We start from the raw sequence: 15,261 nt of genomic DNA on the forward strand, positions 1-15,261 counted from the left end.
CCTGATTGAATGCTGCTATGTCAAAAATCTCCTGGAATTACCCACCGACTATTAAACGACAAGGTAGAGAAATTAGTATCTCAACGTTGTCCACACTAGAAACTGCCACTTCCATTTTGCCAACACACGTCTACAAATCTCCAGTCTCGTCTTACGTTACCATAGTCGTCCCAAATAAAACGAACTGAATATTAAACATATCATCGAAATTGCACAATTCGTGTGGTAAATAATACACAAGCAACTACACTCCCTTCCTCGCTCCCAACGCACAAATACTCCCTATAAAATTACGCCCATAATTGAAAATTCGAACCTTATCTCAACTCATACTATAAACTAGACCCATACTAAGTTTGATTTATCGATGAATCACACTACAAATTGTCGGTATATTGTATTTGAGTAAACCTACAAGATGTCGTCTGCGTGAGGAACGTAACAGTTGGGTGTTATATCGCAAATTCGAACACAATTAAACAGCAATCAAGTCGATAAATTACGTTTAAATATCACCAACTGAACACACCGTGTGTCGGCACATTTATCAATAAGGAAGAAGTTCAAACCAAGACGAAAGTGATATTCTATTAATGAAATTACATACTGCCGATCGATATTCTGCTAACTTTAATTTGAAGGGTTTCCCAGACTCGCCATCAATCCAGCCAATGACTGCCTCACTCAACTATACACAACTAAAATCTTTCTTCAAGTTCCAGATGAAATTTTATAATCTGACTCATATAAAAATTCTTAATCCAATAGTATCACGATTACGGTAAATAAAAACAATCCAAGAGCCAAACTCCAATGCACTGCGATAGCTTAACACTTTTATATCGAAATCAATACCGAAGAACGGCTCGTGCTCGACTCAATGGAAAAACAATACGCTACCCTGTTATGTGAATATCAAATGTCTTTTTGATATTTCAATAACAGAAATATGTAGAGAATTCGACATTTCAATTCCAACAAATGTCTTGCACTGTAACGTCTTGGAGACTAATATCGATCAAGTGTGATTAAATTTAAATCCCCATTTGAAGCACAAATTATCTACATCCCATGCTAGAACATCACTACTTTCAGAAATAACCAATTATCTAAATAAAAATAAATGTAATTTCGGTGGCATTAATAATAACATTATGTAAATTCTTTTATTTCAAATGTGTGATATACCAAGCGTAAAGCAAATACCATCGGGGTAATAATATTGCGCTGTCGTGATCGTTTCTTGGAAAATCAAATGAACAACTGGCAGACGGTATATTGAGAATTTTCTAAGAAATAAGAAAGCATGTTGGATGTTGGGTTCATTTTTATTACTGGGTAAAACAGACTTTGTCATGTACAACTGGTGCATTGCTTTCTTCAATGATCATCATAAGGTTGCATATTATGTGGATTGTCGAAGACCTAACAAATTTAGATTTTCGTACAATGTAGTTTAAAAGTTCAATTATCTGCCTAGCCCTAATAGAATTGTCGTGTAAGGTTTTCATATACCCCTCCCTTTTTTATGCCGTTTCACAGCAAAGGTGAGGCAAATTTTAATCACTTTTAAGATTTTAAGTGAATTTAATACTTGTATATACATTAGAAATTCCTATTTTTCCTCAAGGAAAAGCCCCTCATCACAATTACAAGCTTTACACCTCCTGCAGTTACATAATGTTCTAAGACAAGAGTATCAAAGTGCTTCGGATTTAATCTGCTTTTACAAAGTCACATCACATGACCATGACACCAAACTCTGTAAAATCCACCTGAATTAGTCATTGTAAAATTTAGGGCTAGAGAGCTGGAGTCTGAGCTTGGAAAAACGAGCTGTGATATTTCAGTGGAGCTGGAGGCCAGAACTGAAACCAAGCTTACTATACCAGATGGAGCTGGATCGGGAGATGGAGCTGCCAGAAATTTTAGTGGCTCCAGCTCCTCTTAACCATACAATTTTTGGTGCTCCCGAAGTATGCGCACCGGGATGTCGCTCAACCTGAACCCTAACCTGGTACACGTTTTACTGGTAACCTGTTAATTTCAAGTTGAATTTGTATGTCTAAAACTTTAAAAATAGATTTCACAGCTTAGGCTTATGTTTCATTGTAGTGTTAATACCAGAAAACATTGATGGTATGGAGCTGAAACCGAAGCTGTTCATGGCTCTAGGGATGAAAAATAGAGCTCTGGAACTGGAGCCGGAGCGATTGTTATTTCTAACCCACCCCCAGCCCTGGTAAAATCTATTTTTTTTTATTGGTGAAGTGAAACCCCAATATCCTTTGATTAATAAAAAAAAAATTAAAATATATTCATCTGCATCTAATTTAGAAATTTTCACAAATCCATCCATACTAAGAAGCATTGTAATTTGTAAAAACTATAAATTTTATAATAAGCAAATCTAATACAGGCAAAATGAAATTGGAAGTGTAGCAAGTTTAATGATAGCGACAAACCAGACAGCTATTTTGATTATACTTGAGCAATATACACAAAATAATATAGACTTCCAGATTGAAATGAAAATCTGTGGAGCCCTAAGGTGTTGCAGAACGTTGGTTGAAAACCACTGCGTTAAACAAACATGACCATAAAAAGGATTAATGTAATATTCTTACTTTGTGAGCCAGGCGATCTTTTTCTACTTTTGTCAAGCACAGAATAAACCGGTTCAGGATTGCTAGAACGAGGTGGTGTTCGGCCCTGTCTGGCTTTTCTTGCGTTCTCAGGAGTGAGTTTTTCACTCTGAATTCTTCGTAAAGAATCCTGGAAATCAGTGAAACTTTTACAAGAAGCTATAGCTAGGATACACTATTCAAAATAGATTGACTTAATGACTTTACCATGGTACAGTCTATCCTGTACACGTACAATACATTGTGCCTTATCAGGGACGTAGGACGGATTTTTTAAAAGGGGGGGGTCTGAAATTCATAAATTTATATGTAGAACAGCTGGCGGGTCTGGCCGGGGCTGAAAAAACCTGGGTTTTCGAGATTGTTAAGGGTGTAAAAAGCGCTTCAACCTATAAGAAATAGCATCTATGATACAGAGAAATGGGTTGCAAATGGGTTGATGAGGATACCATAAGTAGGGCATTGTTCTAATAATCGAAATATTTTTGACACATAGAATAAAGATTGTATTCCACCCCGGAATTTCATAGTTGATTACAATATTTTACTCAAACAAATAGTGGTTAGGTTACGAATATAGGTTTCGTATTATCAATGATTATGAACACCCTCTTATTTCTGAAAAGAACAGTACGAATTGTCGAACCAAAGATTTTATTTCATTAGTTGAATTTAATTATACCGGTAATCACACTGATTTTTTCAGGGAATCAGAAGTCAAAAAATTATTATTATTTTATTTACCAGATTTAATATAAGGAAAATAAGGCATATCAAATTATTATTATATTAAAAGACAAGTGTGAATTACACAATTATTCTTTTCAAATAGCATTTATCTATTTTTCTGACCATTTTGACATTAACATTTAGACACAAGTCAAATATTTGACAATCCCATAAGCTTACAAAAATAATAGTGTTGAATTTTGAGATATTATTTCTAACTGTGTATTGAACAGAAATATGCAAACAAATGTGGATTTTCTAACCTTTTTTCCTAAACATTGAAGAGTTAGAATCACCTATAAATATATTGTTTCTGCAAGTTATATCACTGACTAGTCAAGAAACAAGAATCAATAAGCAAAGAAATAATGCTACTCTAATGCCACCCAGAGGCAGAAATTTCATCGAGCTTTTATCATACACATTTATTGAAATTTGCAATGAGAAAACTAAACCTTGGAGTAAGAATATGGCTTTCTATGTATGGCTGGTTTTAGGATGGGAGGGAAAGAAGCTTTACTTCTGAGAAGTTAAATTTTCAACTGAAGCGAAAGAAGCTGAAATTGAAATTTTGCGGGAGCTGATGACAATTATTGAAGTCAGTATTGGAATCGGGTTAAGCCTAAGACAAAAGAAGAAACCCTATTTTCATGTTCAGGTTATTTACACAAGAACATTCACAATTGAAAAAAACGGTATTTTACCTGCTTTGCTTGATTAGGTTCCCGAGCACTAAGATTTCTTGTTAAATTGGTAGATACCTGTCCTCTATGAACCGGTGAAGCTGCTGTTTTTGTTATGGGGGGTGGCGAAGGTGAGTGTCTCTGATGGGGTCTAGGTGACTTGGGCTGAGTGAGTTGTGGTGATTCTGGTCTGAGTGATGAGACCGGAGGTGAAGTTGCAACTGAGGGTGGTTGATGGGTTAAGGTTCCCTGAGAAAAGGAAAAAATATTTATAAATATGAAATGAATAAGAGGGTAGTGGTAAAAAATATGGCCATTGCATTCATGTGACCCCTGCAATATTCACAGGATTTCACCCAAATGTTGAAAAAAATCGTACTAAATGTCATATGAAGGTGTGTCTGCCTATTATAAAAAAAAACAGCAAAATTTGGGTGAAATATCATGCCCCATAGGAAATAGAAAATTGTAAAAAATAGTCTTCTAGCCACTTTTTCCATCTTCATGTAGTGCATTTGATATTGATTAGATCATTAGTTATGGAAAAAGGAAGTTAGTTACCATATATCCTCGTATATAAGCAGAGTTTAAAACTCAAAAAAAAGTTACAGTATATACTCTTATACTATGATCGCACTAAAAATTCAGTTATAAGCACAAAACTCTGAACGCACTCAAACGAAATGACATTATGCAAACCTAATTCCAACAGCTACAACTCGAACCAAGTTCTCACGATAAGAGCGTACGATTTGTAGGGTCGGCTTATATGTGCTGTTTTAGGGTCGTTTTTAGCGGGTGGGCTTATATGCGAAGATATACTGTCTATGAAAATGCAATTTTTCGCACAGCAGCAACAACAATCTCAATGAGAAAAAACACAACCAACCATTTTGCAAATCGATCCATAGGTTCCAATTTGTGTCCAGTTATAAAAAGTGTGTTAAATGCATATGCTGCGCTTCAGATTAGGGCTGGGAATGGTTAACCGGTAAACTGATTTCAGATGGTTAACGGTTACGATTTATTTTAACCGTTAACTGACATCTCAGGTACAAATCATCTTTATAATGTACAATTCTTTCAAAAATGATCACGTCATAGCAAATTTATCTCCTGTGGCGTTTGATTCAGAAGAATATCGCTAACTGTATTGGTGGGGACCTAATAAATGTGAAAATTATTTGAAGTTTCGTGAATAATTTTGAGCGATACAAGCTAAAACTGTAAATTATTATGTAAAACGTTACGCTGCGGTAAATCGGTTAATTTTACCGGTGAACGGTTGAAGTGTTTTCCCTGAAATTCCCAGCCCTACTTCAGATACATATGTTTTTGAGTAAATACAAAAATTAGATCACGAAAGTATACATACTTTTATCTTCCTCAAAAAAGAATGTTTAGCTTTCAACTTTGTGTCTTTCTTATTCAATAATTCTTCTGCTTCTTCTGATTCTCTTAAGCTCTGAGAAAGAAAAAATCGACATCGAATCAACTTCAAAAAGTTCATTAATTCTTGGGAAAACCTTGCACATAGAATTTTTTTGACTGGTTGGTGAGTGGTTGGTATACTCACTGTAAATGGATGAAAATTTATCATGCTCAGGACCAGCTTTCTTTTTTTCTTTTTTTCAAAATTTGAGCTATATGAACTTCCCACATGGCACATTGAATTTAGCTTGGCTTAAACAAGTTTACTTAATTTGGTAAGCTTTTATGAGCAAACTCAAATCAAATTTCTATAACTAACTTTTCATTCAGGAAGAACATACCGCATCATAATATATATGTTGGCAATGAAAATTGAAACGAAAATAAGGCAACTGTACCATTGATAACTCAAACGAAAGTACATAAAACAAATATCCATATTTTCACCTTCTCGTAGGTTTTAAAAAACTGCTCATGTAAATTCAAAATGTCAGTTTGGTCTTGTAGTTCTTCTTCCAATCCTATGGCAAATTTATCAGCTTGATCCAACTGGTTAGTATTACTGCAATAAAATAATACCAATTTCATATTTAATCATATGGGCGTACCATGGCCTATTGCTGATTACCAGTCCACGCCAGGAATGATATTAGTTAGCCAGTTATTTGTTTCTGCAACATGGACTTGATGGTGGAGGAAGCCCTAATCAACCAGCAGTTACACGAACCACCATACAGTGGTGTAAAGTCCAGCGATCCTTCCGCACATGATTATCTCCCACAAGATTCGTACCTGCGAATCCATGCAGAGTAATCAAAGCTGATATGACAAGCTAATTTCGAACTCTTAGCAAGTAATTCATGTTGGCAGATAATTGTTCATATATTTGATATTGAATATAAGCAAAAGTTATCTCCAAGAAGTATTACAATGAGATTTTTCAAAGATTTACCATTTGAACTGTGCTTTATCTACTCTACATAGATAAGCCGAAAGCATTAACAACTAGGCCATTACAGGCCTTATTTTTTTATTATTGGCAACAGCTAATGAAGATGATTTAATGCCTATTGTTAAGACAACAAAGACCAGTTCTAGTGAGACATTTGCTCATATGAAAAAAATAGAGATTCAAATAAATAAACTTACTCAACGGAGTCTACAGGTTTGTAGTAAGTATAAGGATCAGTTTCTTCTGAATCAAAACTATTACCACGATCTGAAAAATAAAAACGGTAAATTAGAGGAAACTGAATGCCATTTTTAGGATCAACTTTTTGAAATATCAGTGATTATAAATAATCAACATGTTACACAATTTATGAATTAAATTATAAAAATTAATCAGAAAGATTTACATTATAAATGCCGTAATACCTCGGTAGTCGAACGACTCGACACCCGAACAATTTGATAGTCAACTAAAAAATTTGAGTCAAAAATGCTGTGGCACTCGAACAGAAACTCGGAGCCCAACACCAGAGCAGAGCATGCAGCTGTGTTAGATGTCGCCACCTGAACCGCACATCTCTACTGCCTCTCGACAATTTAACAAGCATCAGTTCAGGTCAAAATGTTAGCGGGATAACAAGTGTTGAGAAATTTTTGTGATTAAGTAAATTTTCTTGATTTATTTTCCTCCTGTATGCCATCAATGCTCAAAGGTAGAGTGAATGATACAAAATAGTTTATATTTTATGTTTAATATGTTAAATGTTTCTTATGTACATGTTAAAAGGATTGTTGTTTAGGTACACTTATAATTAAGTTTTTGGGTATTTTGGAATGCGTAAGAACAGATTAAAATGATTACCATTGTTTCCTTTAACGAAAAAAGCTTTGGTACTCGAACAAATTGGTAGTCGAACACTAATCACGAACGAATTATGTTCAACTACCGAGGCATCACTATACAGCATAATATTAATAAATGCTGTCGAAATCTATCTCCATAACAATGAAAATATAAAATGGAAGTGTTTTGACTATAACAACCTAGTTTCACTTCCTCTAAAACTGTGATTTGTGAAAGTTAGGTGTTGAGTCAGATCTCTAATGAACCTAGATATCCAACTTCAGTTCTTAGTTTTTAGGAAAAATTAGATTTCAAAAACATGATCAATAATGATATTCTAGTACAGTGGTTCTCAAACTTTTTGGGCCGCGCCCCATTTTAAAGAAATAAGCTAACAATAAGCTACAAATAACACATAGTTAAAGCGAGGTACGTTTTATTCAAAAATCACATTGAAAATATGTGAAAGGAAGCACAATCTTCAAACCAGACATGGGCAAAGTATGGCCCGCAGGCCAAATCTGACCAGTTGGTTAATCCAATCAGGCCAGCCTGATGCTGCCACAACCAAACTGAAATCAAATTTTGATGTTTCAGCTAAAATAGCTCAAAGAATCTGTTGAGATTGCGGTCAGATTTAGTTTTGGCACGAGGCTTATTGATTTCCACCTTTGCTTTGTAACACTGTAAATATTGTTCATACAATGTAACTTTTTACGTCACACTCACATGGCCCGCCAATCTGAGTGAGCAAAATTTTTGGCCCCTGGTTTAAAAACCTTGCCCACCTCTGCTCTAAAATATAAAGAAATGTGAATATCCAAAAAGAGGCGGACAAGATCAAATCTAAGGCCCACCGTTTGAGAACTCCACTGTTCTAGTACATTGTTAATATTAGATATGTGGAACCAGGATAAATATTCATGTTTCCTTTATGTTCTCATAACTATTTTTATTTAAAAATTCGAGCTTCAGCCTAGATCACAATTCAGGAACGCCTTAGTGACAGATCACACAATATGTGGCAAATCGCAAAAACAGCTGAACATTTGAGTCAAATGTCTTTCTTTATAAAAATCACAGAAGCCAAATTATATTTTTTTTTACGAAATGCCTGTCACAAGTTTTACAAGGAAGAAGTAGACAAATTTCAATGGCCTATTTATCTTCATCTTAAAGCTAAAAACAATAATTATTCTAAGACTTAGCAAGTAGACTGGCTTCTGGAAAGACAACCCACTCAATGTTACACTCAATGATAAGAAAAATCAATATATCGTCAAAACTAAAGAGATCTGTCTGCTGTAAATCAGAATGCATTCCTTTGCACCTTACCTATGGATTTCCTATAAACAGCTGATTTTATTTTATATTAAACTCCCTTTTTTCCCTTGTCATATCGATTTAACCCTCCAAGCAAAATGATTATAGAATCCTCAATAACTATGTCATTTTTCCGATGTATCTGAAAACTTCACAGAACTTAATTAATATGAAATACTACTGAAAAAACGGAAATCTAAACTGATATCTGTGATAATTTAGCATTACTAATGCTGTGCACATACGTAGAGATCTAAAATCTATCTACAAATAAAAACATATGCTGCTATAGCTAAACAACACGGCCATCTAAATATCCATCTTTAGATTGCTTGGTTAACGATTAGCTTTGGACAAATAACCCAGGGCGTTTAAATAGTAATATTAAATAATGTAGACACACAAATTCGATTCGAAAAATATGCCGGCATGAATGCGAGGTGGATGGACAAATACAACCAACCAAAATTATTGATGGTATTGACCACAGGCACACAATATAGGATATCATATCTTGAGAGCACAGCATAGTGTGTCCACAAATTTGGAAATTTTTGAAACTTGTTCTATGTTGTCAGCTAAAATCCTATGCAAATTCTTGTAAGAATTTTTCTAATTGATATTATTAATATATGACATATATAAATAAAAACAGATCTTCTCAACTTTAGGCGCTAAATGAGGATTTTATCAATAAGCTTAAACTTGAAATAATGAAGGATTTAATTCCAAAGCCAAATTAGTCTGAATTGGTTCGAATTAGTTTAATAAAAAGTTCCTGCCTTATAGCATATGAAAGTTAAAATACTTTCGAGTGTATCTGTCTCTTCAGGCATATAATATATAAAGCATTAGTATATTGCTAAGAGATGACTGATACCTGGAGTATGGCTGATATGTGCTGGAGAACTATCAGAACGAAGTTTCATGCAATCATTTGGCAGATAGTAGGGATCATCAATTTGCTGAAAATATAAAACAATGTAAAAATATAAGGTAATGGCATTCCATGATACATTAATAAAATCATTCTGTGGCTATGAATCTGCAGAGAAGTTGCTAATTATGGAAAATTACTCCTTGTTCATATTTCCCCAGTCTGTGATTCACATGTAACTTTTGTAAATGTTTCTCATGACCATATCCAAAGTCTTTAATGACATATTTAGAAAGTAAATCAAGTGGTCCCACAATTCCGGTAACTCATCAACCACAGGGACAAAAAGAGATGAAAAAAATGGGAACATGTCACAACACTGACACAATACATTATGCCAATTTCATTGAATACCAGAAATCTGTTTCAGTATTTCGTGATTGTTGAAGTCTCAACAATTATTTAGACATCAATATGCAATATGTAAATGAGTCACATAAATTTTATCTCATAGTGTTTCTCTGGAGAATGAAATCATCTGAAGTATCGGAACACAGAAAAATACCAAGTATGACTTCATCGACAGTTTCAATATATATCTAATTCAGTATATTGTTATGCTCAATTATCGAGCTAGCATTTTAATGACTCATGTTCAGGAACATAGGGGTTAATATAATAAGACTAATGTAATGTAATAGTAACTAGTAGTAACAAGTAATAGTATGGCAATCAAAGATGAAGATACTTTGAAAAAAAATTCAAATTCAAAAGTAACATTTGTCATACGACATAATTCGAGTTTGACACTTTCCAAGAATCATATAAAGAACAGGGTAACAAATTGGACAAGCTAGATCAGCATTGTCCACTTTCAAACGATTATCTCTACAAACATGAGAGACTGCATTATAAGACAATCACTGGACAAATTGCAGGAGTCATGTAAATGAAAATCTGATACTAAAAAAATTAATTTTGTTTACTAAAGCATGTTTTTTCACACAGCCCAATAAAATGGGATATGAAAAAGTATTTGAACAGCAAACATTACCTCAGTACTATAGACCTTACAAGAACAACAATAAACTTTGAAAACTTTCATCAGCAGCACCTCTGTCTATATCACACAAATCGTGTGCAAAATGATGTAAGCAAAAAAAAAACATTTTGCAACTGTAGTGATGTCCAATATGATTTATTAAGTCATTTGTTGCATTGCATTTCGAAAACAATATTGGCCTCGGGCATTCTCATTTTATTAACTTTTCTGTCAAGTGTCAAAATGGATACCAAGATTGATATAGTATGGTTTGCACTATGCAACTTCCACCATGTAATGTTTGCAATATTTTGAGAGAGAGGAATATATTTGGAATACTGAAATATAGATTTCAGTAACATTTTTTATGTGCAGTTTTGATTCGTCACAAAAACAACCAACTCAGAATTTTATTGGTAAAAGATATATAAATGCAGGGCATCATGAAAGTATTTTTAAATTTTAAAATGTTCAAGAGTATTGCAATTAAGATATTGCTCTTATTAGACATTCAAAATCCCATCAAATTTCTTAACAAAATTTTTGCGAAATTTCGCAAAAAGTGAATTGAAATTAATTATATATTATAGTACAAATATCGCATGTACTCAATCACAACAGGAATAAATTAAAAAATAAAAAAAATGTGTACATAAGGAAAGTCTGTATATTGTCTAACCAGTCTTGGAATGCTTGGCTATGTCTACATTTCTTGATCAATACTTGACGCAATAGGCAGAGATGTCTGCATTTATAATAAAAATGTAACCTTCAGATGAACTTTAGTAGCTTTCAATAACCAGTACTAACTGTAAGAAATATATTAAACATATAACTGGTCTTACATCGACGCTAGGTGAAAATGCAGGACTATGAAATCCAGTTGAAGAGGAGCTACTCGGAGTCCTTGGTTTATTTACTGTGGCATATATATAACTTTCCTCTTCTATAGATGGATGTTCACCACCGTCTTTTCTAGGTGGATTGCGAGGACTTGGCTGTTGTAGATCACCTGTAATATGTTCATTACAAATATTTAGTGGAAAATATAGATTATATTTTAAACAAAAATTAGTGTATAAAAAAGTCACTTTCTGACTGGAACTGACATTTAGTAAATTATGGTACGGACTACCACGCCATAAAGCCCTATGAATGTCCTAAGTCAATGGTTCTCAAACTTTCAAGATACGTGGGCCCCATTTCAAAGACTTGTGATGTGATATTCAAAAATACCCAATTTTGCTTTTAATGTGTCTCAACCAGTTTCAAAATATTTTCAATTGAACTAAGACACATTTCTATCGGATTAATGGGATATGAAAATCCCTGAGCACAACCAATAATACATATTAGCCGACCTTGAAATATAGAAGAATAAAAATATAGGGAGAACAACACTTACGACTTGCTCCAAAATGAGGACGAGCTGAATTGATTCTCTTGATATTACTTTCCGCTGGAAATCTTCTCTGTGCAACAGGTGACCTCGGACTAAATATAACAAATAATTACCAATTTTTAACAGTCGTTCAATAATGTACAAGATACCCAATTACCCATCAGGTATATTCATGTTGAAGATAAAAAAAAGCATAAGTGATGTTAGCAAAACAATGTAATTTCTCAGCGATTCGAACCAGTTGTGCTATATTTACTCAAAATGTAAAATATATAACTCTCAATCCTAACTAAATGATTAATAAAACAATAATTAACATAAATTCTCAAAATCAAGTCAATCAAAGACTAAAACACTTTTCTAGTCATTCTCAAACTTATTATAATCACTACCAATCTCAAATTAGTTACATTGTAATTACATAAGCACATCACACCAAACGTTCAAACAAAAACAATTTATAAATCATAATGTTATTTAAGTAATTAATTCACAGTGCAGAATATTAGATTTTACAAGACTGAAAACAATTAGTCACCAAATTAGTCATGAAATTAAAAATAATAAAATGTATATAGAATTCTTGTGCTGTTAATTGTCAGGAAATGCAAATCAGTTGTCAAATATCAAAACATAAGACCATAAAGAAGCAATTTATTTTACTAATCCAAAGATTTTTGGACAAATTTTTATTTTGGACAAATTTTTATTTTCTCAGACTCTCAGTAAAGACCGTTTCTGCTATTGTGCAATTTTTTGGCATACTATAACAAACAAGAAAAACGCTTAACAGCAATACATCATTAGTTGTGTTGTTAAGTTTAGTATAATATATGATAGAGCTAATTTTGCCCCAAAAAAATGTGGTCTCCATTCAGTGAATATTTAAAAAAAAATTATTTTTCCTAAATGACACTTTCCATATTGAAACCATATTTTGAATTTTGCTTTTATTCCATATACATACCCTTTTTCAAAAGCTGTGCGAGACCTGTTTACAAGGCCTTGGTAACCGTCTTCATAATCAGGTTGATTTATACTAATCTGCTCTTTTTCCAACAACTCAACTAAAGAAAACGAGGAACTTTGGGGCCTTTTTTGACTCCTTTTCAGAGTATCTTCGTAATCTTTACGTTTTTGTGCCACAAGACCTTTATGAAGTTTCTCTGAGTCAACTGTATCTTGAGTGGGGCTTTTTAGTTGAGGCTGAGGTGAGGGGGAACGTTGAGAGTTACTTTTATTACGCTTCCTCACAAAACCAAAAAATGATGGGGAAGATCGGCCTGATGAGTTATTTGATGATGCTTTTTTACTTATTGCTGGGATATGATGAAGACCGACATCTTGAAGGGGGTCACTGGTGCGAAAAGGGTGAAGGGGATCAAAGCTGATTCCGATGTGAGTTTTATTTCTTGGTGATCGTGGTCGACCAAATTTCTTCTTTTCAGACTGTTCGTGTGACTGCTTGCTCAAAACTTTTTCACGTATACTGTTATATTAGTCAAACATGTTAGTAATTGTGATTTGTCAGTGAGAGACGAACAATCAAAATTCAATAATATACATGCGTGAACTAACATTAAAGTTGGCAAATATGAGAAATATAATAGCCAAGATATCACCAAATATCCCCTTTTTCATTTAAGTTTAATACATTTTTTAAATAAATATTAGGGCCCGACCGATACTGCCTTTTTGAACCGATACCGATACTGCTAGTTTTCCAAAACTAGGCCGATAAGCCGATAACGATACCGATGTTTCTTCACATATATTTGTGGCAGCATTTCTGTTCTGAAATACTTCTCAGTCTTTAGGGCGTAGCGAGGTTCAATGGTTTCTATTAGCCTGCGGAATCCATCATCTTGCACTATTGCAAATGGCCTGTTGTCAGTGGCTATCATCCCCATTATTATTTTATCAAGTGATTTCGTTCTTGCGTCATTTCCATGCCATTTATTAAATTTATCCATTATGTGTTCCCATGAAGGTTGCCGATTAGACTGGGAAGCTTCAGCTGGCCTTTTTCGCGTTAACTGCGTCTGCGAAATCTCATCATACTTGCTCTTGTGTTTCGATCTGAGATGACTCCACAAATTACTGGTGTTTTTCTTTTTGGAATCGGCGGAACCTTGACTTAACAATGATGAGCATATTTTACAAAGTACACCATCACTGTGGCATACAAAGTATTCCCATACTTTGCTCTTACCGCTAGAACCAGCCATCTATAACATACCAATACAAGAAGTTAAATAATACCTTCAACGACTAAAGCGCAAAGGAAATCAAGCGCCGTGTAAACTACGCGAAAATTCTCTATCTAGCGTATATTATTTGACACAAATAAGCCGTTCACGTGTTCTATTGCTTCGATTTGTAAGCCACCACGCTGCAAACTTGCTTGCAAAGTGTGAAATCCTGTGTCGCAATCGTCCGTGAAACCGCTTTTGATAAGAGAGAAATAGAAATAGTGAAGAAAAAGAGTTTCACGCAGAACCGCTCTCGAATTAAACAAGCGATAAAACTGCTTTCCCGGCAACCTTCAACAACTAAAGCGCAAGGGAAATCAAGCGTCGTGTAAACTACGCGAAAATTCTCTATTTAATCTAGCGTATATTATTTGACACAAATAAGCCGTTCACGTGTTCTATCGCTTCGATTTGTAAGCCACCACGCTGCAAACTTGCTTGCAAAGTGTGAAATCCCGTGTCGCAATCGTCCGTGAAACCGCTTTTGATAAGAGAGAAATAGAAATAGTGAAGAAAAAGAGTTTCACGCAGAACCGCTCTCGAATTAAACAAGCGATAAAACTGCTTTCCCGGCGCAATTTTGACACTTTGGCAGTCACGTGATTAGCCGATAACTATCGGTAAAATTAGCCGATACCGATAGTTCAAAATTTGTGAAAAACAAGGCCGATATATCGGCCGGCCGATATATCGGTCGGGCCCTAATAAATATATCAGTATATTGAAGAATTTCAGATGTAAATTTTGATGTTATATACTATTCCGATTAAAGATAAGATGATTACTGAAATTCAATATAAATGTTGATAACATATAATTTAAACTGACAAAACATATGGACTAAATCACTAATATCCCCTCTATATAAATATCAATTTGATACCAATTTGATGGGAATTACGAGGAGGTATTCTTGAAATATTTCCATCGAAGTAATTTTCTACACAGATGCCAACTTTAATTTTTGATGTTAAATAGATTCATGCATAATCATGTATTGGAAATTTTTCATCACCCAAATATAAATAAAGGTGATAATGTGTAAATCACTATCACCAACACTTTCCAAATAATTTCACTCG

At 34.1% G+C, this 15,261-nt stretch overlaps 1 protein-coding gene across 4 annotated transcripts in view; it reads right to left on the reverse strand.

Moving 5' to 3' along the window:
• LOC120345501 (focal adhesion kinase 1-like) overlaps nt 1-15,261 on the reverse strand; it is a 105,164-nt gene that overhangs the window by 86,032 nt on the left and 3,871 nt on the right. For 3 of the 4 annotated variants that reach the window (XM_078114941.1, XM_078114942.1, XM_078114940.1), the window contains exons 5-13: nt 12,895-13,416; nt 11,931-12,019; nt 11,371-11,537; nt 9,487-9,571; nt 6,638-6,707; nt 5,936-6,050; nt 5,433-5,522; nt 4,079-4,306; nt 2,628-2,775 (exon numbers count right to left, since the gene is read on the reverse strand). In XM_078114941.1, coding sequence (XP_077971067.1) covers nt 2,628-2,775; nt 4,079-4,306; nt 5,433-5,522; nt 5,936-6,050; nt 6,638-6,707; nt 9,487-9,571; nt 11,371-11,537; nt 11,931-12,019; nt 12,895-13,416 — 1,514 coding nt within the window. The remainder of the gene's footprint in view (nt 1-2,627; nt 2,776-4,078; nt 4,307-5,432; nt 5,523-5,935; nt 6,051-6,637; nt 6,708-9,486; nt 9,572-11,370; nt 11,538-11,930; nt 12,020-12,894; nt 13,417-15,261) is intronic. The other variant, XM_078114943.1, reaches the window with a different exon arrangement.

This window comes from Styela clava, chromosome 8 (assembly GCF_964204865.1).
Source record: "Styela clava chromosome 8, kaStyClav1.hap1.2, whole genome shotgun sequence".
Lineage (NCBI taxonomy): Eukaryota > Metazoa > Chordata > Ascidiacea > Stolidobranchia > Styelidae > Styela > Styela clava.